We start from the raw sequence: 22,462 nt of genomic DNA on the forward strand, positions 1-22,462 counted from the left end.
TGTCGCTGGTTTTTTCGGTCGCTCGGCAGAACGGTCAGCATCACGTGACCTACTTGTTTCTTGCCAATCAGAAGAGGCGGAAATACCAACAACGTCCACGAAACATCATCTTTCACGCCGAACTTCACCTCCACCCGTCGCTCAATTGGAGCTCAGAAACGAGAAAAAGAGCCCATCATGATCTCCAGGGCAGTGGTGGCTCCCACGACCCATTCCATCTCCCACCTCTCGTCGCGCGCCCTCTCGTCCGCAAGTGCCGCGGCCGCCACCAGCACCGCTCGCTTCCCATCCTCCCAGAAACAGTCTGCACAGCAGCAGAAGCAACCGCAGCAACTCCAGACGCAGCAGCAGCGCCAATATGCTACCGTTCAGGACCCCGCAGCGGTGCCTCCGCCCAGAGTCCACGGAGGATTAAAAGATCAGGACCGCATATTTCAGAACTTGTATGGTAGACATGGCCCGGATCTGAAGAATGCGATGAAATGCGGCGATTGGTACAAGACAAAAGAGATTTTGCTGAAGGGACATGATTGGGTACGCTTTCTTCTTGATCTTCCGCTTCTTTGAAAGTAGATGATGATTGCTGACATATGGTTTGGTTTTTAGATCATCTCCGAAATTAAAGCTTCCGGACTTAGAGGGAGAGGAGGTGCTGGTTTCCCTTCGGGGTTGAAATGGGTATGTATGGATTTTGGCTTGGTGCAAGTTATGCCAATGATTTACCTGCGGGATTAGTTGCTAACTCTTGACCATCTGGGTTGGTAGTCTTTCATGAATTTCAAAGACTGGGACAAGGACCCACGACCTCGATATCTTGTCGTAAATGCCGACGAGGGAGAGCCAGGAACATGCAAAGATCGTGAAATTATGCGAAAGGACCCCCACAAGCTAGTCGAAGGATGCCTCGTGGCCGGCCGTGCGATGAACGCTACCGCCGCTTACATCTATATTCGCGGAGAATTCTACCACGAGGCGACGATCCTGCAGCGTGCGATCAATGAGGCATATGAAGCTGGTCTGATTGGAAAGAATGCTTGCGGCTCTGGCTATGATTTCGATATCTATATCCATCGGGGGATGGGAGCCTACATTTGCGGTGAAGAGACGTCATTGATCGAATCCATTGAAGGAAAGGCCGGAAAACCACGCCTAAAGCCTCCGTTTCCTGCTGCGGTTGGTCTATTCGGCTGCCCCAGCACCGTCACAAACGTCGAGACTGTTGCCGTAGCACCAACAATTTGTCGTCGTGGAGGTAAATGGTTCGCTTCTTTCGGCCGTGAGCGCAACCAGGGAACAAAACTTTACTGTATCTCTGGTCATGTCAACAACCCTTGCACCGTCGAAGAAGAAATGTCCATTCCTCTCCGCGAACTCATTGACCGTCATTGCGGCGGTGTCCGAGGCGGTTGGGACAACCTTCTTGCCGTCATTCCTGGTGGATCATCTACCCCAATCCTCCCTAAACACGTCTGTGATGACCAAATCATGGATTTCGACGCCCTGAAGGACTCCCAATCTGGTCTTGGAACAGCTGCCGTCATCGTTATGGATAAATCTACCGACGTTGTCCGAGCCATTTCCCGTCTCTCGTATTTCTACAAGCACGAGAGCTGCGGCCAATGCACACCATGCCGTGAGGGCAGTAAATGGACTATGCAGATCATGCAGCGCTTCGAACGCGGCCAGGCCCGCGAGCGCGAGATTGATATGCTCCAGGAACTCACCAAGCAAGTTGAAGGCCACACTATCTGCGCTCTTGGTGAGGCTTTCGCCTGGCCTATCCAGGGTCTCATTCGTCATTTCAGACCAGAGCTTGAGGCTAGAATACAGAAATTCGCTCAACAAAATGGTGGAAAGCCTACATTTGCTGGTGGCTGGGATCCTTTAGCTCGGGATGCTGGCAAACTTATCTCTCCAGGACAGTAGATAGTGTTTCGATTGGAGAGGTTCCATGGCAAAATTCGAGGTATAGAATATAAATCTTCCTAAACTGGGATGATGGGATCCTAGCTGAACTGATCCAACCTACATTTTTCGTTTGTTGTGCTCCCCATATACTGCTTGTACTTACCTTTTGCCATTAGGATTTCTATATTGTACAATGAAATGAGGTTAGATTCTGAAATTATTGTGTGTGATGTTAAGTAGACAACTGGAAAGAAACGAGCACAAAATAGGGAGTATGTGTTATGGGTTTCGCTAACTAATTTTCTACCTTGGATGACGCTACGTCCAGAGCTGAGTTACTTCCAGCAACTGAGGGCTGAATCAATTCAATCAAAAAAATCACTAAATGCTGGAGCAATTGCCACAAATATGGCCGCTATCACAGTGGTGATCCACAGGCGAGAGCTGCCGACCAATCCTCCCAATCAACTTCCCATCAAATCATACATGTGTAACTATTTTTCCATCTTCATTTTTTCAAGTCACAATAAATCAAGCCCCACTGGCCATAATTGCCCGATAATATCGCTTGCTAACCTCCGCGGCATGAATACGTCTTGCGTCTTGTGTCATTGGAAGGCGAAGTATATCAGCCGGCTGCAGAGTCTAAAAAGGCGTGTTTGGTTAGTAAACAATCCAGAAGAGACGTACGCGACTACTAGAAGGCCAAAATCAAACTTACACTGCCAATGTCATTCGTGCACCACCCAGCGACCAATCGACCAATTTCCTTTAACGCCACTTTCTCCTCGAAAGGCACTGTTGTGCTCTTCTCGATTTTTTCACCCGCATTTATCAGTGTGCTGGTCAGTCTTTTCAACACAGCCTGGTCTTTCCGAATCCCTGGAACATCCACTAAAGCCAGGAAATCTCGATACAATCCACCTTCTTGTGGCCACCCACGAATCCTTCTTTCTGGGGTTTTGCCAAATACATCGAGCAACAATTTAAGTGTATCGTAATCGCGCTCAATGACGAGCCGCGGAGCAACAACCCTGCAGAACGTATCATGGGCTTCGTCCCAATGCCTAGCATTAAGAAGACACCCAACCTCTGTAGGTGTTACACCTGCGGACCGTGCAAAGAGTGCTTTCGCGGCCCAGATCCAGGGGGTCGGAAGACGGAGTTCCTGAGTGAGATATTTCCACATAACACTCGTTGTTTCATCTTCTAGGACTGGTGCAGGGAGCAACTCAGCAAATTGGCATAACATCTCTTTAATACTACGTTCACGATCCACGGCACGATTGAGATATAGAAGAACGAATAACGCCGGGCCATATTCCTCCGAAGCAGCAAGTTCCCAGGCATAATTAAGAGCAAGTTGATCTGCACGATGCTCATCGATTTCAAGTGCGTTGTATTGACGTGCGACCTTGCAGATATGATGGAATAGTTGGAATGAGAGTCGGCTATGTAACCCCTGGGCAGAAAAGGCCTCAGGCATAATATCTCGTGGTACGCAGATTGGTTGAATTTCGGGATGTTTTCCATTATATTTGGCAACCGCAAAGATTTTCAAGATAACCCACAGAGGAGATTCAGGTAAGTCAGCCCCTGGCTGCTCCCGACGGTCCCCAAAGATCGAAGTCGGATACGCAGGCTCGTTCCCATGGGAGATATCATGTTGAAACAGACTCACGGCGGCTTCAATAGAGTCACTTTCGCCGATACCATACCACAAGCGGAGACCAAACGCTTGGACCCAGTCGAGACCAAACCGTTCGGAGATACTGAAAGTCGATGTTCGATCCTCGATGGCTGCATTTGGTTTGCCCTCGCTACGAAGACAGTTACCGGCAACGAGTTCGTACAGCGCACGAATAGGCTCAGTCATTTCAGAGAGTACATTCTGGTTCCGCCAGAACTCAATTTGGTCTTTCATGTCCTTTCTAATAGTTTCATCTCGTCCAGCTTGAGAAATCAGCGTTGCTAAGTGGGGGTTTCCACCTTCGATGAGGGCCTTGCACGCATCTTCAACTCTATGGAGGCAGAGATATCTGATTGCTCGTTCTTCTGCAGTTGCACTAGCCTCAACATTGGCACCATGAGTTTGGCGGATGATATCCTCCCACAGTAGACTGAGGCGATCTTTCTTGATGCGGTGGAGATATTGCTTGCGGAAGTGCTCCGGGACTCCAGCCGATATATCATCCTCAATATCATCATTAAAAAGGATATATGCTAGTTGCCAAACCCGTCGTTCTAGTTCGCCTTCCGGTGATTCTTCCTGGACAACGTCGATTAAAGCAAGGAAATCAGCGACAGACAAGCTAGCGGATGGGACGTCATCGATGATTTGTATAACTGAACGAGCCTTTTGCAAGAGCAAGGCATCTTGGTTCTAATCGAATCTGTTAGTAAAACTTGTGCTGGTGTGACTACGCTCATAAGCACAAACCTCCTTCATATCTCCAAGCTTGTAAAGTATAATCTCTGGTTCGTGAGCATCAAGCATTGATGGCGAAGCAACCCCGCGAAGAATAAGTGTATTCAAATTTGCCCATCTGGGTTTAAACGAGGAATGGAAGCTAACATCATCTTCCGGCATGTCACCGGGTTTTCCGGCGAAAGTTTTAGGCTTCTTGGCATATGGCCACTAAAAGAGAGAATATCTTAGTACAGCGTTCCTTAATTTCTCAATTACGTACAGCCGCAAAATAGTGTCAACTAAGGGAGTTAAGTACAAAGAGGGAAAAGAAAAGAAAAAGGAGTCAAACCTCGAATCCTTCCCGAGTTTTCGCCACCTGAGACTTTCGCGGACTGGCCTGCCGCGGTCGGAAAAGGGAGTTCATAAGATCGATGCTTGTAGCAAATCCTTTGTCCTTGCTGTCTTGGGATTTTGCCTTTGGGGTGTCATCACTCCCGTCTCTGTCCGCAAAGACACTGTTTTGGATTTCGCGCAGAGCTTGTCGATCTTGTTTCCGAGGACTGATGGTGCGCTGCAACTGCTCTGCCCAATTTCCGCTCAAGTTTAAACTCAAGTCATCCATATGCCCGATTCGCGAGTGTTCGAAAGTTGATTTTTGGGGGCTGATTGGAGTAGGTTGCTCCGCGGTATAGTCAGGGACAGGAAATGCACCAGCCATATCCATCGTCTCGTCCCTGTCTGATTCAAGTTCTGATGTGACAGTGTCATGACCGTCACTTTCTTCAACATATCCATTTTCAGAATTCGAACCCACGGAGCCCTCCCCTAAAAAAGATTCTTGCTCTTCATCCGACTCAAAGGACACAGATTTACCAATAACAGACTGGTTCGTAAAGGCTCCAGGAACTAAACCTCTTTTTTTGAATTCGAACGTATCGTCTTCGACTCCGATCATTGAGTCGTCAAACGAATCATCGACGCTAATTGTTGAATCATTAAATTCTGACCCGAGATGATGTGAGGGAATTTGAGCCTTTGGAGTGACCATGTCAGGATGAGCACTCATAGTGCTTTGATCAAAACTCTCACCTTCATCGTCATCATCATAATCAAGCCCGTAAGTGGTAAAGTGTGGAACTTTGAAAATCCAAATACCCTTATCCTTCCGATATTCGACAAATTCGGTATTCGTAACGCGCTTCAAACGCTCGATATGTTTATCAAAGAGTGGTCCACTCGTCAGTGGCGAAGGAGCCTTCTTGTCGCGACCTCGTGGCCAAGAGTTTTCAATTGTCAAAGTGGACGGGACGTTTAAGCCTTTGCCTCGCGGTGGCTTAGATCCTTCCTCAGGATATACAGTGATGGAACGTAATCCGATCACGACGATCGAGTCCATCACATCATCGAGATTAACCGTTGTGAGGTCAACAGGCTTATTAAACGTAACACTGCCGCAATTTTTGCGACCCACGGTAAAGTTGGATACCTGTTTCTGTTGCTCGCGCGTCATTTTGTTGATCTCTTGGCGGGATGGTTTCATCCAATATTCTCCAGGCTGAGGGTCTCTCTCTGGAACTTTCACCAGTCCGGGCTTCTCTGGTGTAACAACTTCTTCTTGCTCACGGTCTTCAGGGACGATGGCAAGTTCATTTCCTCGGATCTGTTCCATCTCAGGCTGGTCGCTGGAGCTAGCGGAAGATTTACCGTCGGGGGTGCCATTGACATTCTCAACCTCTCTCACTTTATTCGATTCGGCAGCAGTGCTCTTCTGTTTACCCGACCGCAAGAAGCCCAATTCTTCCGGTGTTGGCTCCGGGGTTGAGCTTTGCACGTGGACAAGAGCTCCATCAGCTTTCGCAGATGATTCCTCGCTATCAATGGGAGAATCAAAGCTGACTCTCTTCTTGAGTTTGCTAGATTGCTGTGGAGTACTATCGCCATTCGTAATTGTGGCCGGGGGCTGGGGTGCCCGTGCAAATAGGTCATTTCTAAGACTCCGGTCGATTGTCAAGCGCTTCAAGTTCGAGCTTGAATATCGAGAGCTTCCCGGAGAAAATGCTCCCGGGGACAGGATGCTATCCGTTTCTGGCTCGAAGGATCTGCGTAAGCTACTTGCCGAAAGGCTCTTGCTGAAGCCCCGCCCCAAGCTTCCTCCATTAAAACTTCTACTTAACAGGCTCGTTCCAGTCGGTGTACCAATGGAGCTGCTAGGAGTGCCATATGTAGAATACGAAAATCCGTATCCTTGGCGAGTGGGAGGGGTGATGAGGCGGTTTGCAGCATGAGGAGAAACTTTATACATAGGCAGTGGTGTTCTTTGCTTTTGTTTGATACTCGCGGACAGTGGTGTGGCTAAGGGTCCTGGAGAGGGAGCATTCGGTGCAGGCAGGCCAGAGAAGATTGACTGGTTTCCGTAAGGATTGCCTTCCAGGAGCGACGCTTGAAGGCCAGTAGCCTGAGGCTGCTGTTGTGTTTGTTGCTGTGGAGTTCCGAACATGCTGCCGCTACCCAACGAGCCCAAGCCTAATCCACCGGTATTTTGCTGTTGTGCGTTCTGATTCGCACCACCGAGATTGAACAAAGAGCCACCAGTAGAGGCAGGAGTTGCACTTGCTTGAGTACCAAACAAGCTACCAGTTTGGCCTGTGCTGGGGGTAAAAAGACTTGGCTTTTGCTGTTGTTGTGTTCCTCCAAACAAGCTGGATCCCGGTTGCTGTTGAGGTTGGGTTCCAAATCCACTAAAGCCGCTGGTGCCCGTGGTCGAAGTTCCGGTCCCAAGATTGCCAAACAGATTCGGCTTCTGTTCCTGCTGTTGTTGCTGCTGACCGCCAAATAAATTAGTTGATGTGGCTTGCTGTCCAGTCGTACCCCCGAACAGCGATGTGCCACCTTGTTGTCCGAGGCTTGTTCCAAACCCTGTAGTTCCGGTACCTGCAGGCGTTCCCCCAAATAGGGTTCCTCCGGCCGGCTGTTGCTGTTGCGTGGTGGTTCCGAACCCACTAAATGCTGGCTTATTTTGCTGGCTCTGTTGGGTTTGACCGAAGGCTGAAAAGCCACCGCTTCCAGCTTGCTGCTGACCAAACGGGGAGGACGTGGCTGTAGTGCCTCCAAACGGCGAAGCACTAGTGGTAGGTGCGGTTTGTCCGAATCCACCAAATCCAGTCCCAGTGGTGCCCGTGCCGAATCCCGTCTTTTGCTGATTGCCGAGGAGATTACCTGAACCAAAAGCCGTACCTGTAGTTGACCCAAATCCCCCGGTGCCAGTTGTGGTTGTGCCGAAACCGCTTGGCTGTGAGGTAGGGGTTTGACCGAACACTGAGCCAGCTGGCTTCGTAGCCCCAAACAATGGGTTTGTTGAAGTACCACTTCCAAAACCGCTTGTCGCTGTCTGTCCAAAAGTTGAAGGCGCGCTTGAGGCTGCACCAAAGGGATTACTAGAAGCTTGAGTGCCAAACCCGCCAGCAGGCTGTTGGAAACCCCCGAAGGCAGTTGCTCCAAATGCTCCGGCCTGACCGCTAGCATTTCCGTATCTGCGTCCTTGGTCATAATCCGCAACGCGAAGTTCCTATCTCGGAGTTAGTGAGAATGTTCGAACAGAAAAAGAAATTAAATCCATGGTGATATACCTCGAAGGAATATTTCAAGTACGGCTGCATGCAACTAATGCTTTGGTAATGGCATGTCCCCGAAGAGTCTTTTTCTTCATATGCGCTGAACGGTGGATTTGCGGTTCCGCTTGCCGGGGGAATGGCGCCAGCCAAAGCTGTTCCGCTACCGAATGCACTCCCACCGCCAAACCCGGTTCCGCCTGTAGTTCCTCCACCAAAGAGACTGCTACCCTGACTGCCGCTTCCAAAGCCAGATGTCTGATTGCTCCCAAACATACCACTGCTCCCTGTACTTGGAGTGTTGCCGAACGAACTGCCTGATCCGAAGCCTGTATTACCGAACGTGCTTGTTCCCGATCCAAACATACCTCCAGTGGATGTCGGGGTGGACCCAAATCCTTTATTCTGACCTCCAAAAATGGGGTTTGTTTGTGCAGTAGGAGCGCCGAAACCTAATCGAGAAGAAACACCGTTAGCTTAGAAGAGTCACAAATATAAATAAATATGTTGTTCTATGGCGCATTCGCATTGGTATCCCTGGAAGCTGGGAGCTTCCTGGGACAGGTGCTACATTCGCGCCAGAAGCCAGGAAAGTCCCTTGGTACGTCGCAAAAGGTAGTACTGAAGATAGCCATATTTGCCGCATACAATCATTTTTTCTCACGGCAAAAGAAAACGATAGGACAGTCTTCAGACAACAGAACTGGAGGTGAAAATCTTCGTCTGTCGCAGTAATGCAGGAGATTTGACAGTAAACACGTACCTCCTCCTGATCCAAAGCCGCTGGAAGCACCAAATGTATTTGCTGCGGAACCAAACGGTGACGAAGAGGATCCGGACCCGAAGCCTAGACGAATGGAACATTCGCATTAGACGGCTGCTTTCCTGGAATACTTGCTTCTGCCGACAGGCATCCGTCCCAGGATCTTCGTTTCTATCGCTTATTGCTGAGATTTTATTTCTCCTTCTTGAAGACAACGAGATCCAGTCGAACCGTCGGAGAATAGGACCCAGAATATCGCCACACGACCAAACATCGCATGACATGAATGAAAAATAAGGAAACCAACAATAGAGAACCTACCTGAGCCTGATGCCCCAAAAGCTGATCCAGTTCCGAACCCACCGCTTTGTTGTTGCTGGTTACCGGAGCCGAAGCCCCCAAAGCCAGAGCCAGCGCCGAAGCCTGACATGATGGCCGATCAGGACTCGAAAGACGATCAATTCCAAAGTCCCTTCCAACTTTGATGTTGTTAAGCCATGAACGATGGCAAACGTCGCTATATGCAGGGGCTTCAAAAAAAAAAATAAAAAGGGAGAAAAAAAGGAAAGGGAGTCGCGCTCTGCTGCGTTGTCGATCGGGCAACGAGAAGGGTCCTCGCACTTAGAAATCGCTATTGCGAAATTAAAAAGAAGGCTAAAAGTAATATTTATAAAACAAATTAGAAAGACGTCTTGAAAGACTGTTGAAAGGCGCTCAAAGATGAATGCTGGGATGTTTTCATCAGCGAAAAAGATGAACCGCCATCCAGCAGAGCAACGCGAAGTTGAAAGACAGCTAGCCAGATGTGGCAAGGCAGACGCCTCGCTTAAGTAACCGGTTCGGCTGCCTAGTAGGGTGCTGTCACCTCGTCACGGTCAGGTGATACCTGGTCACCAGGCCTGCTTACTAATAGCAAGTTTTCCCCTCGTCACTAGTTAGTGAGCAAAGGGGCGTGTATTTCCCCGGGCAAAGACTGGCATTTTGATAACTTCAAGCTCCTCCTCTGGCAGCCAACGGAGAGAGCGATAAAAATCTAGTTAATTTACAATTCAAGCACAACAGAAAAGACTGGTCGTTGATAGCATTCATAACCGACCCCAGGTCATAACATCGATCGGCTGATATAACATAAACCCATCCGTAAATCATACATATAAAACGCATTGGAACCGGCAGTCGTTATACTCCGGGAAGTAAAGTGACAACAAGACATACATAGTGGTATCAGCGCAAATCCTCGAGCAAAGCTCCGCTAAAACCGCCACATAAAACAGCTGATTCTATTTCACGAGGGGAGACCAAAATCCAGGTAACAAAGCCTCCCAGAACCGCCGTTGCGCCCGTTACCTATATTCCTCTTTGGAAATTTAACCGGTTGTGCTGTTTGGTGGCGCGGTTGCTGACACAGCAGCAGCAGCGGCGGCGGCAGCTGCCATAGCTTTTTTCCATTCGTGGAAAGTGTCGATGATTTTATTCACGACGCTAGGATCCGAGAGCTGTTGCAGATGTCATTAGATGGGAAATTCCACACAACGGCAAAAACGCGTGACACGGGGTTGCTACTCATACGTACCGTTGAAATGTCACCAAGACTGTCCTCCTCACCGCTCAGAATCTTTCGCAAGATGCGTCTCATGATCTTCCCGCTACGTGTTTTCGGAAGGTCATCGATCACAAACACAACCTTCGGGGCAGCAAATGGTCCAATCGATTTGCGGACTTGCATAATCAACTCCTTTTGGAGCTGTTCTCTATTGTCATTTCCACTCTTCAGGGCCACAAATGCATGCACAGCTTGTCCAGTTAGCGGATCAGGAACTCCAACAACCGCGGCTTCTGCAACACAGTCTACAAGATGAAATCAGTCACATCCAACCTCTAATAATTGCTGTAAATAACTTACGGTGTTCGATAAGTGCTGCTTCGATCTCTGCAGTTGAAAGGCGGTGGCCAGAGACGTTCACAACATCATCCACACGACCTCTAATCCAGTAATAGCCTTCATGATCACGTCCAGCGCCATCACCAGTGAACTATAATTTTGTTAGCAAATCAAAAAAAAAAAAGAAAAAAGAAAAAAAAATCCTTACATAAAAGCCTTTATAAACATTGAGATAGGTGTCCATGTATCGTTTATGATCGCCCCATACAGTGCGAGCCATGCTTGGCCATGGCTTTCTGAAAGCAAGGATTCCCTCCACATCATTTCCCGGAATCTCTGCACCTGTAACTGGATCCAGAATGACAGGGTCAATACCAAAGAATGGAAGCGAAGCACTTCCTGGTTTAGTTGGAGTAATACCACCCAAGGGGGTGATAACATGGGAGCCGGTCTCGGTTTGCCAGTATGTCTGAATAGACTTAGTATGATCTCTGAGGCCCATACAATGTGAAGGTCTGCAAAGACAATAAATCAAGGGGGCAAAACAGATCCTCAGCTTACATCAACAATATGGGCTTGTCTTTTCCCAACAACCTCATGGTACCACTTCCAAACCTCTGCAGCGATTGGTTCACCAACAGAGCCCAGAATACGTAAATCCTTCATTTCATGATTTATGTGGTGGTCACCTGCACGTTTCAACAGGCGCAAAGCCGTAGGTGCTACATAAAACTGGGTGACCTTGTGCTTCTCAATAACATCCCAGTATCGCGAGAAATTGGGATACGCTGGTGTGCTTTCAAACACCACAGTAGTGCACCCCAAAAGCAATGGAGCATAGACAACATAAGTATGTCCAGTAATCCATCCAACATCACCACCGCAAAAAAAACGGTCAGCTGGGTGAATATCAAAGACATATTTTCCAGTTGCAGCTGCTCCAACAAGGTAGCCAGCAGTTGTGTGCATAACACCCTTTGGTTTCCCGGTGGAGCCAGATGTGTAGAGAAGGAAAAGCGGGTCTTCAGAGTCCATTGACTCAGCAGGCAGATAATTTGGATATTTATCAACCTCTTCATGCCACCACAGGTCACGGCCTTTGGTCCAAGGCACGTCGGCCCCAGTTCTCTTGAAAACAAGGCAATTGGTAACATCTGGGCATTGTTTTAAAGCTTCATCAACAATTTTCTTAGTCCCAATGACTTTTCCACCACGCTTTCCCTCATCGGTTGTGATAATGAATTTTGACCGGGCATCCAGGGTACGATCACGCAGGGAATCGGAAGAGAAGCCCGCAAAGACCACAGAATGAATGGCGCCAATACGCGCACAGGCAAGAAGCGCGAAGATGGCCTCAGGGATCATAGGAAGATAAATCGCGACGGTATCGCCTTTCCTAACACCTTGGCTCTTCATCACCCAGGCCAGTCTGGAGACTTCCTTCAACAATTCTGCATAGGTAATACTGCGGCCGTGGCCAGGCTCATCGGCTTCATAGATGATTGCAACCTTGTTCGGGTCACGCATTGCATGGCGATCAACGCAGTTGAAGGACGCATTTAATCGACCACCGACAAACCAGGCATTATCCCCGCCTTCGAGGGTCCCAATGTGAGTCTTGTCGAAATCCTTTTCGAAAGTAATAAGATCGCGCGCCATGCGCGCCCAGAAGGTGTCAGGATCATTGATAGATTGTTGGTAGAGCTGGTTATATTCATTCATGCCACTCAGGTGTGGTTCATGGGGGTGGTTCTCATAGAATACTCCTGGAACGTCGAAGGTATCGACCTGGTGGGCCTCCACGACCTGCGTTCCACACAAAAGTCAGCCCTCATAGTCAAGTGTAGCAACTGCGAAACTATAAAGCAGGCCATAGCCGGGCCTAAGAATTAAAACGCCAAGATGCTATGAACAGGACGACAGGCTCTCATACCACTGGGAGCTTTGGTTCAGCAGGCGTCTCAGACATCTTAAAAGTTTCAGACCAGCAACACCGAGGTGATGCGCTGAGGGAGAGGATCTGCACAATTTCTGGTGACTAGTTGAATTCGGCCCAGGAAACAGAATGGGAGGCGAGACAACCAAGTGCAATAAGAAAGATTCTTGTGTTAGGTTGTCAATGATAGCGAGGGTAGTTAGGGACAGGCAGGAGAGGAGAGGGGGAAAAAAAAAAAAATGAAAAAAAAATGAAAAAATAAGAAAAAAGAAGCACGACTTGAGAGGGAACAGGAAGGTGGAGGAGGCTCCGGCACATATATGTGTATTATCCGAGAGATAAATAGCAGCAGCCCGGCATTTCTTCCACTTTCTTGAGAAGCCCCGACTTAACTATTGACCCCGGGGGGTCTTGGGTCACCCACCAGCGGCGACGGGTTGATCAGACCAAACCCTGGTAACGAACTGCGCTTCTTGGATTGAATCTTCACCATGGCGTAATTACGCTCTGACAAACCTACACTTCCCATGGCTCCCACCGAAGCAAGCCAAGCACTGCGGCGTGTGGTCCATGTGCAAGGGGATTTCGGCGGGATGGTGTGCTGGTTTGGCTTTTCATCACCCCGCCATCCCCCAACTCTAAGTAGATGCCACGGTGCGGGGCATCCTATCGGCGTTTGGCCGTTCTCATAGCGCCAGGGCTCCGTTCCTCCGGTTGTACGGAGCCCATTTCACTCCCTTTGTTTCCCGGCACATTTTCCGCACTACTTAGATTTCTTCCTGCTGTGCTGTGGTGCTTTCGGCGACAAATCGGGTTCGACACTCGCAGACACACGCACGCTGGGCCGAGTGAGAGGTTTGCCACCGAGCAAGCACCCTAGGCCCGGGGAGTTTATCCACGCAAAACGTTCTCAGACAGGTCACGATCAAGCCGCCTGCTATTCCCTTGTATACACATGTGTAACACCCATGCTTCCCGTACGACATACTTTTACGAAACATCTAGCAGCAGCTTCTCTTTGACACCTTTTCTGCCTTGGAGTACCCTGCCGGAATGTGTTTGTGCGCAGTGATCCTAGCCGTTTTATAGCTATGATGGCGGTCAGATGTCAACATTGGGTTCAATGTCGACCCGTCTTCTCAACGGAAAATCGCAGAAAAAAGCACTATAAGAGCGAATGAGGCCTGCTTGTTACCCGGCTACGTACGTTAGTAAAATGAGGCAGGGTTATTACCGTCTCGACCAGTGTGGGCCGATCGGTGCAAGACCGTTGCTCTGCGTAGTAACAACAGAGAGCCCACAGCCGGCCCCCCTTCCCCCAGGCTGTGACGTCCCGAGACCTTTGATGCCCGTCCTGGGTTGTCCAGCGTGTGTCGCATTGGGCTCGTGTAGATGGAGATCATTGCACCGAGCCCCCTGCTTTCAGTTGCAGGTGCCCTCCAAGATTTTCATACAGCATTTTGGAAAGCAATGGACGTCGACGGGATACCTTATCTTGACAGATTCACAGCTTAACTACCGGTTTCATCATTTAACCTTGAAAATCGCGGGCCCAGAGAGCATTCTTGCTGTACGCCATAGTGGAAGCTTGTTTTACTTCACCCCCCTGTCATCAAACTGTATCAAAGCATCTAATCGCTATCAAGCTTTCGCTGCAAACAAGTGTCCCGCCCAAATAGTATGTACTGAGCCAGCGGAACAAAGTGCCGACAAATCTCCTAGAGGATATTAGTCGCTGGCATTTTCGGGACGTGGACAAGGAATGAATGTATAACTGAAGGCCACTACCTTTACGCAGGCAAACATTCATTGATTCTTTCGGGCCGGAAAATACTTGCTTCCCATGACATGACGTCCTAACTTAACACTCCTGAGTCAGGGCACAAAAGTCCGTCCGGGAGAAAGCCTTGGTTCGCTGGGGACCACTCGGTTCCAAAGAATTTATGGCCACCCCCGGTGGCCTGGGAGTGTTCCGAGATTGTGCTTTGACGTAGCTGGTAAAGTTCGGCAAAAGGCCGATGGCAAAGTCTTTCAGAAACGCGATGTAGGCGAGCTAGCTCTTAAGAAAGTATTTAATTGCTATCAGTTATTTGTGAGGTAGCTGCTGAGATGATGTGTGTCTTCGATGAAGTGAAATGCAGCCCCTCTCCAAGCGCGAACACAATGGCAAGTGATACGGATTTACAGTCACCTGGAAGCGAGCTTGACGGGATTTCTTATTCCATCTCTCCTGGTTAGCAGCCCATCTCAAGGATCCTCCTCTCAGCCGAGACGTTTTTTGTGTGGTGGTTTGATCACCATCAGCTGGCAGATTGCTTGATGCAATAAATATCTTTAAATTTGCCCGATACCGGTCACACCCACGGTCTAAATGTTGTTATGTACTCCGTATGTATCTGCATTCCACTACATACACCCATCTTGAAACAGTACCCATGTGCGTTGTACTGTACAACATGAGCATGTTGGCTCAGCAGGCTCCTGTGCTGTGAAATTCAAAAACACCCACCGCATCTCCTTGAAGCACGCAATAATTTCTCCCTTCTGTCAGTTTATTCTCAAGCCAAGCTAATCAGCAATCATCCACAGCGGGCCTCAAAGTATTGGAGCTCGCTACGGCTTCTTGTATTCCTCTTATGACACAACGTAACATTGTAGTTGGATTTACCATGCATGTCCAAATATCCTATGGCGTCTACGCTCTACCCGATGGGTTGCCTTGTGGTTTTCCATCCAAAATTCATGCTCGATTCACCAAGAAGAGGTGACATCGGATCAACTTGAATTAAGGCCAGTGCGACATGGCGCGGATCCTATGTCCAGTACGAAGCACGATGCATTTGGCCTATTATGATACGGAGTGGATTGGGGCGGTAAAAACGACTCGTCACAAACAGTTTAGCGGACAATAAGCTTGCCCAGAACTGTTTCTCCGCAGCTGATCATCGATGTCGCTTGGGTCAGCCTCGTCGAGGACCAGGGTGATGATCTTCACCCTGTTGAAAACCCGAGCCTGTGGTGCGCATGTACACGTAAAACGCTGAATTGCATGCGCGTACTCCGTACTTCTTGGGGCTAGCAACCAGCAACTATCATCTGGGGTACGAACGGCAGTGATCTGCGGTGAGAATAAGCCAACCACATGCATAACAGCCGCTATGAATTTGAGGTGAGTTTTAGCTCGCCTTGATACGGACTTGCTCCCTTATCTTCGAGGGAAGATATGTAGGCATTAATTCACGCTAGTAGCTACCAAAGGCAGAACAACATGATTCATAATTTCATCAACTTTTCTTCTAGCATGTCAGAAGTTCTCATCCACATCCCCGCAATGCCTAACAGAAACAAAATTATTTTCCCATCTCTGGCGATATCCGATAGAATCTGCATCCACGGCCGCACCGTCCGCAACTGTCCGTTTCTCATACTCGTCAATAACCTCGCACTGCCCAAGACAAGCTCCGCCGTGACGAAGTGCACAAATGGACTTTGAACTGTAGCCGGGGGCGGTGGATTTTCCCCGTATGTCATCGAAGCCGTCTGAAGCATAAGAATAAGCCAAATTCCGCAAGTAAAAGCGACGATTGTGTGAAGAATGCGCCAGAGTCTGTTTCTCTGTTGGCTGTCCGGGGACTCGGGCTGGAGCTGCTGTGTAAAGAAATTGGCTATCGAGGGCGGTAAGCCAAACGAGGAAGTAAGGTTTTGTGACAGCAAATCGGCTGGGGCCAGGCCAGAAGCTCCGTTGCCGGCAACGGCATCTGGGGAAGCTGAATCAAGCCCCATGAGCGTGCTCAGAAGCTTCGCGGTTGGGTCAGGTTCTTGCGGCTGATCGAGAGGCTCTTTGGATCGTAGCAGGGCTCGTAGGTATGCTTGTTGCGCTTCGAAATTTTCAGGTGATTGATCTGTAGCGCTGGAGAATTTGGATAGTGGGGAGACGGATCGAGATGCTTCCTCTGGTTGTAATTCCGGAGTTGAGTTGCTGAAAGGGCTAACGGAGCGAGGAGGCTCATCTCTCACTGTCATGTTCTCATTGGTTAGATTTCACAGAGGATATAAAATCGCGAAAGCAGCATAATCTTGTCGGAGGGTGTCATACAGCTCGCAGGAGTCCTTCCACTTAAGCTTGTGATTTTGTCTAATCTCGCGGAGCCACCAGCTCTAATCTTTGCTTCCCGGCGCTCTCGTCGAAGACGAGCGGCCAGCTGAGCTGGAGATTCCTCAGCACCTGACATTTTGTTTCGAAACTGATTCCTCGATTTTCTTTTCTTTTCTTTCCTTTTTTTTTTTTTTCCTGTTGTCCTTTCACAATTTAATATGGACCGATGTCAGTGTTTTGTTGATGTCACCTTTCCTACAGCGCCACGTGATTAAAGCTTTGTTTGCTTCGTTTGTTTGAGAAGCTGAACTAACAATTTTGGTTGTCCGTGTTTGCATTTAGGCATTGTAAGCCACATTTGTGGCGCAACATTCAAGAAAAGTTCGGGGATGGAGTACTCAGCAGATGTGGCTCGATCGCCAAGAACGAGCAGCCTTGACGTCACACTCCAAGCGGCAAGTCTGCAGCATCCAACGTCCGCTCAGATATTCAATCGGGAGATCAAAAATTCAATTCTTATTGGGGCATTTATACGCCTAAAACCTGGCGGCAAAGCAAATAATTCGTCAAGGGTTTATGGTTTGATAGCAATGACGTAGTAATGGGAGATCCGTCCAGGTAAACCCCCGTGGATCCGGGCGGTTGAGAGCAGTAGATGTATACAGAATAGGGATCCTATTATTCCAGTCTAGGCATGATGGATGCTAACCATCAGTATTCTTTGAGTGATTGTTCATAACTGCCTGTTTTTGCAAAGAATCCGGCACTTCTTCCCGCCTTTACATACGTAATCTCTTCCCTATTCCTTCACAGATATAGCCACCCGCGACTCCGCTTGGGTGTTTGACTTGGGTGACGTTGCCTCATCAACGCAATCCCCCGCCACTGACATTTTTGCAACATGGCGACGCAAAGGAAACCCGGTGGTTATTGGAGTGCCGAGAACCCAATCCCGACGATCCAGCAGTTCCTAGAGAGCTTGGACAAAGACAAACAAGATCGAGACAGGAAAATCGATGAATCTGGTCGATCTCAAGCGCGGGAACAGAAACATAGAGGACGTTATCAGGACATAGAGGCTGCCCCGCATAAACCTGCGCCAGCAGCTAAGAACAGAAGACGAACCGTCACGGACCCAACAACAGGCCGGGAGATTGAGATAGACGATGTCGGGATTGAACACATGAAAGCGGTGGAGGCTCCTAAAGTAAGCTGCGCATGCTCTTATCTCAGTTGTCGGGGAAGCGTTAGATCTAATCTCCATGTTGTAGATCACCGTTCCAAATGCGAATCTTGGCTTGCCAACCGTTAGCTGCCACACAAAACGCTGGCTCCCACATTGTATACTAACCCGTCACGTAGGCAGCTCAAACCCGGCCGGATCAACCGCTGCGCGAATATAAGTATAAACAGGATATTACAGCGCCTCCAGACCCAATTGCTGAAGGAACAACTTCCGACGTCCCAATTCATGGTGAAAAGACGAACATTTTATTCCATCCCACTCCGTCCATTAGCTATGAACCAATGTTCAAGTCATTGGAGAAACGTGGTGGTTTTCTCTGCGCAGCGATCTTTTGGGCAATCTTGATTATCGGCAAACTTGCCGGTGGTGCATTGAAATGGCTCATCCCCCTCTCTGCTTGTGTTGCCTCTGGTGTATGGCTTTGGATTCAGGATGTTATCCGCAAAGGGAGGAAGCACGAGTGGAGCGCCGAACAGCTCCGAGGACAAACGGTAGGGTAGAATTCTCGGGAACTATGAATATTTCAGGGCTGATTCTAGATTTTAGGCCACGGCAAACCTATTGCCAGAATCTGTGGAATGGTTAAATAGCTTTCTAGAAGTTGTTTGGGGCCTGATGGATCCGGAGATGTTCGCAGGTGTTGCTGATACCATTGAAGATGTCATGCAGGCGTCCGTACCAGGGATTATCGAGAATGTTCGAGTAGCCGAGATTGACCAAGGCTCAAATCCATTTCGTATCCTCAGCCTAAGGTCGCTCCCAGAGAGTCATGCCACGGACCTAGCGGAGGGTATGCGGGAACACAACCTGAAAACAAAATCCGTGGAAGAGACAACTGCAGAGGAGGAAGGTGGAGACACTTATACTCTTGAATGCTCGTTTGCATACCACGCCAAACCCACGGGTAACACTTCTTCCGCAAAGGCAGAAAATATGCATATGATGCTAGTCTTTTATCTTGGTGTTAAGGGCCTTTTCGGTGTTCCTCTTCCAATTTTTGCAGAACTAATAGAAGTGGTTGGAACCGTCCGACTCCGCGTGCAGCTCACTCCTCAGCCACCATACGCGAAGACATTGACTTTTAGTTTGATGGGTCTTCCGCATGTCCGAGCTGGCTGTGTTCCAATGGTCAGACATGGGGTGAATATTCTGAACTTACCACTGATATCCAACTTTGTGAACTATGCAATTGGGGCAGCAGCTAGCTTATACGTCGCTCCCAAGTCTATGACGCTAGACCTCGCCCAGATGCTGCAAGGCGACGATATCCAGAAGGATACGCTGGCAATGGGTATTTTGTGGGTGAGAGTCCATCGCGCAGTTGGCCTGAGCAAACAAGATAAACGTGGAAGCTATGGAGGAGGAAGTGATCCGTACATCAACCTCTCATTTTCAAAATACGGCAAGCCGATGTACTGCACAAGAGTTATATGCGACGATCTCAACCCTGTATGGGAGGAAGGGGCGGGCATTTTAGTAACCCCGGAGATTATCAAGGCGAACGAGCAGTTGAGCGTCGAGTTGTGGGACTCTGACCGAAACACAGCCGACGACATTGTGGGGAAGGTCGAGATATCCGTTCAAAAAATGATGGAACATCCTAGTAAGATGTATCCCATGGTTTCCAAACTCTGCGGCATGGACGCTGGGTCGGAGATGCCAGGTGAGTTACACTGGGAAGTTGGATATTTTGGCAAGCCGCGGATGCGAAGGGAACTCCGAACAGACGGCAAAAACAAAAACCTGCCAGAAAACTTGAAAGGTCACCCACAGCTACGGGACGAGATAGGTAGCATCCTGAATGATGAGCAGGACGCTGTCATGCACACTCCACCCGATCCTCTCTGGCCAAGTGGGATCTGTAGCATCGTCGTTCATCAAATCGTCAACTTACAATTTGCCAGAATCAAGGGAACGCTGGGGAACCGCAAAGGTAATGAGTATGATCCCGCCAGAGAATACGGGGAAAACACGGACGAGGAAGGAAAAAATCTGCCGACCAGCTATTGCATGATTATGTTGAATGATCAACTGGTCAGTTTATCCTGTCGAACAGGACCGTTGCAATAGGCCGAAACTAACAACACTCTAGGTATATCGAACACGAGCGAAAGCCGTCTCAAGCAAGCCAATCTTCAATGCAGGAACTGAGCGATTCATTCGGGACTGGCGATCTGCCATCATCACAATTGCAGTTCGCGATCAGAGATATCGCGAGCACGATCCAATTCTGGGTGTAGTTCCCCTAAAACTGTCGGAAATTCTCCACGCTCGATCGCAAGTAACCCGATGGTATCCTTTGGACGGCGGTATTGGCTACGGTCGCATCCGCGTGTCATTGCTCTTCCGAAGCGTTGAAACTCAACTCCCACGGCACATGCTCGGTTGGGATGTGGGAACCTTCGAAGTGGTGTCGGGCGGCATCACCGCCAAGGGCTTCAACCACCACGTGAAAGTCAAGCTGCGCACCAGCGGGAGCGCCACTTCGATCTCTCGATCCGCCTGCCATGGCATGCAAGATGGAGGTGGTGTGTACATCGATTTGGGCTCCGAAGAGTCGAAGCGCAACACCCGCCTACCGGTGCAGCACCGTTATCGATCTGCAGTGGTCGTCGAGCTCCCCAGTGGCTCTACGACCGGTTATTCCGTCATCTGGCTACAAGACATTGCAGACAACGAGGACGCCGCCCTCGACATACCAATTTGGATAACCAAAAACCCACAGCGGCTGACCCAAAACTACATTAAAGAGGATAACTGGGAGCAAAAGCGTAGTCCTGGTTTGGAGGACTTGACTATAGCGGGACGACTCCAGCTTTCATGTCGTTTTGCTCCAGGCTTCAGCGAGGTCCATGAGCGGCTTATTGCTGACAATAATTTGAGAGAAACCTTCGAGGCCTGGGAGGCTTGCATTGCTGAAGGTGTGCGCGAGCGCCGGGTACAAGTAGAAGTCCCGGAAAATATCAAAGAATTGCACGCTAAGTCATTAATCAGCGAGCGAGACATTCTACGATACAACGCAGTAGACGGGGAAATAGCACAAGAGAAATGGTTTCAGGGGCATGGTCTCGATTGGTCTATGGCTTTTGGAGATAGCCCGCATGGCCTAGCTGATTTCAAACAAGCAACGGATGAAGAAGACTCAGACAAGAGGGCATCCATCCGTTCCCAGGCTCAAGGTACAGATGCACAGGGCCAGGATGAACATTATTCGCGGAACGCCGAAGGCGAGCCATCAAATCAGGCCAATGCGTCTCAGAATACAGAAGACGAAGCGCAGGATGGCGAGTCCATAGTCACGGACGCAAATTCCCACGCAGGGGATTTCGAAACAAGGGAGGATAGACGCCGCCGGCTCGGCAACAAACAGAATAAACGGACTGAAAAGCGAAAACTTCGGGGATCTATGCAATGGGCACCAGCACGTAACGCAGCCTTCGTTAAACACGAGGCAACATTTGCCCTCAAGAAAATAAAGAACAAGGTCTCCGGCAGCTTGACGGGCAGAGAGCCGGATATCGAAACCGAAATTGGATAAAAGTGCGTGACCCGGTAGCGCACACCTTCTTATATTCTTCCGCATCCACAAGTGTAATTTTATCAATCTCACTGCACGTCCTTGTATAGAGCGACGTTATAGTTGCTCATATATAAGGCTAGTCAACGTTATCGAGGACTCAGTTCTGAGTAACTAACCAACTATAAAATTGAGACGGCACTCGGGTTTTTGAACTCTTCAGGCCGCATACCAAGCCACATCTCAATAAGTAAGGAATGACGAAATATGAGAATGGTGATGGGCCACTGCATGGCAAGAGTTAAAAGGCCCAAGATGCTACCTACTTTTCTCAACGCTCTAGGCTTCTCTCATTCAATGCTTCTCGGGAAAGTGGCCAATGCATCGAATAGCCAAATAACAAATCATACGATAACTTCCAAAAACGACCATCTAAGGGCAGTATTTCTGGGATCCAAATCATTGGGATTTCTTGACCTAGGAGTCATTAAGTTCCATATGCTGCTCGCTGCGATTGTCTCGTGTTGGCAGGAACACGAGAATGCCGATGACGGTTGCAGCAGACGCCGAGCTTATGATCGATCTCTCAATTTCGCTGGTGTGAGGAAGTCCTTTTCTTTTTCAGCATGGTTCCATCGCTTGTGAGTGAACCTTCCCGCTTTCTTTTTATATCGTCGGCTCGCAGGAACTTGACAGCCTATTCAACCCGAGCGTCAGTCAGCATCGTATTAAGCCGTGTCTTCCACGCGACCGCTAACCACTCGTCAACCTGTGTCGATTTCCATTCCCGGGGTTTTGGACACGAATCCCGCTTGTCCTTCAAAAGCCATGGCAACCCCAGTCAGCTTGTTCGCAATACGGCGTGGCAGCCGAACTTAAATAGGGCCGTTGGGATTGATTGCCCTACGGCTCTCTTGGAAATACCGCTGGGTTCTCGTGTTGGAGACGCGTGGAAGTCAACCGATACAACGGGACAATATTTGCGGCCGGGGAGATCGGAATTTGTAGGGGAAACCCAGGCGCTATGCACAGGAATTGCCCTTTCGGGATGTGCTGAGCTCTGAAGGTGCACTTGAAGATATTATTGTTATTCTGT

At 49.1% G+C, this 22,462-nt stretch overlaps 6 protein-coding genes across 6 annotated transcripts; 2 read left to right on the plus strand and 4 right to left on the minus strand.

Annotated features, from left to right (window-relative positions):
• Window positions 1-177: 177 nt before the first annotated feature.
• CIMG_01512 (NADH-ubiquinone oxidoreductase 51 kDa subunit, mitochondrial) lies at window positions 178-2,125 on the plus strand (the record flags this gene model as incomplete). Its single annotated transcript, XM_001247740.2, has 3 exons — window positions 178-534; window positions 607-678; window positions 766-2,125. The coding sequence occupies 3 exons, from the start codon at window positions 178-180 to the stop codon at window positions 1,924-1,926; spliced, it is 1,590 nt and encodes a 529-aa protein (XP_001247741.1). The 3' UTR covers window positions 1,927-2,125.
• Window positions 2,126-2,406: 281 nt separating this feature from the next.
• CIMG_01511 (nucleoporin SONB) lies at window positions 2,407-9,409 on the minus strand. The gene is made up of 6 exons (XM_001247739.2): window positions 9,011-9,409; window positions 7,945-8,378; window positions 4,668-7,883; window positions 4,349-4,546; window positions 2,630-4,291; window positions 2,407-2,553 (listed from the first exon to the last, which is right to left on the minus strand). Exons 1-6 carry the CDS (start codon window positions 9,117-9,119, stop codon window positions 2,440-2,442), a joined length of 5,733 nt encoding a protein of 1,910 aa, XP_001247740.1. The 5' UTR covers window positions 9,120-9,409; the 3' UTR covers window positions 2,407-2,439.
• Window positions 9,410-9,712: 303 nt separating this feature from the next.
• CIMG_01510 (acetate--CoA ligase) lies at window positions 9,713-12,637 on the minus strand. The gene is made up of 6 exons (XM_001247738.2): window positions 12,505-12,637; window positions 11,133-12,377; window positions 10,780-11,040; window positions 10,593-10,722; window positions 10,263-10,537; window positions 9,713-10,185 (listed from the first exon to the last, which is right to left on the minus strand). Exons 1-6 carry the CDS (start codon window positions 12,538-12,540, stop codon window positions 10,057-10,059), a joined length of 2,076 nt encoding a protein of 691 aa, XP_001247739.2. The 5' UTR covers window positions 12,541-12,637; the 3' UTR covers window positions 9,713-10,056.
• Window positions 12,638-13,173: 536 nt separating this feature from the next.
• Window positions 13,174-13,910, minus strand: CIMG_12780 (uncharacterized protein; the record flags this gene model as incomplete). Its single annotated transcript, XM_004445729.1, has 3 exons — window positions 13,174-13,383; window positions 13,496-13,596; window positions 13,742-13,910. 3 exons carry the CDS (start codon window positions 13,908-13,910, stop codon window positions 13,174-13,176), a joined length of 480 nt encoding a protein of 159 aa, XP_004445786.1.
• A 1,805-nt stretch (window positions 13,911-15,715) lies between these two features.
• Window positions 15,716-16,807, minus strand: CIMG_01509 (uncharacterized protein). Its single transcript, XM_001247737.2, has 2 exons — window positions 16,604-16,807; window positions 15,716-16,523 (listed from the first exon to the last, which is right to left on the minus strand). Exons 1-2 carry the CDS (start codon window positions 16,737-16,739, stop codon window positions 15,781-15,783), a joined length of 879 nt encoding a protein of 292 aa, XP_001247738.1. The 5' UTR covers window positions 16,740-16,807; the 3' UTR covers window positions 15,716-15,780.
• Window positions 16,808-17,313: 506 nt separating this feature from the next.
• Window positions 17,314-22,153, plus strand: CIMG_01508 (C2 domain-containing protein). Its single transcript, XM_001247736.2, has 5 exons — window positions 17,314-17,810; window positions 17,875-17,910; window positions 17,966-18,340; window positions 18,396-19,883; window positions 19,942-22,153. Exons 1-5 carry the CDS (start codon window positions 17,505-17,507, stop codon window positions 21,385-21,387), a joined length of 3,651 nt encoding a protein of 1,216 aa, XP_001247737.1. The 5' UTR covers window positions 17,314-17,504; the 3' UTR covers window positions 21,388-22,153.
• The last annotated feature ends 309 nt before the right edge of the window (window positions 22,154-22,462 follow it).

The sequence above is a fragment of the Coccidioides immitis genome (assembly GCF_000149335.2).
Source record: "Coccidioides immitis RS genomic scaffold supercont3.1, whole genome shotgun sequence".
NCBI lineage: Eukaryota > Fungi > Ascomycota > Eurotiomycetes > Onygenales > Onygenaceae > Coccidioides > Coccidioides immitis.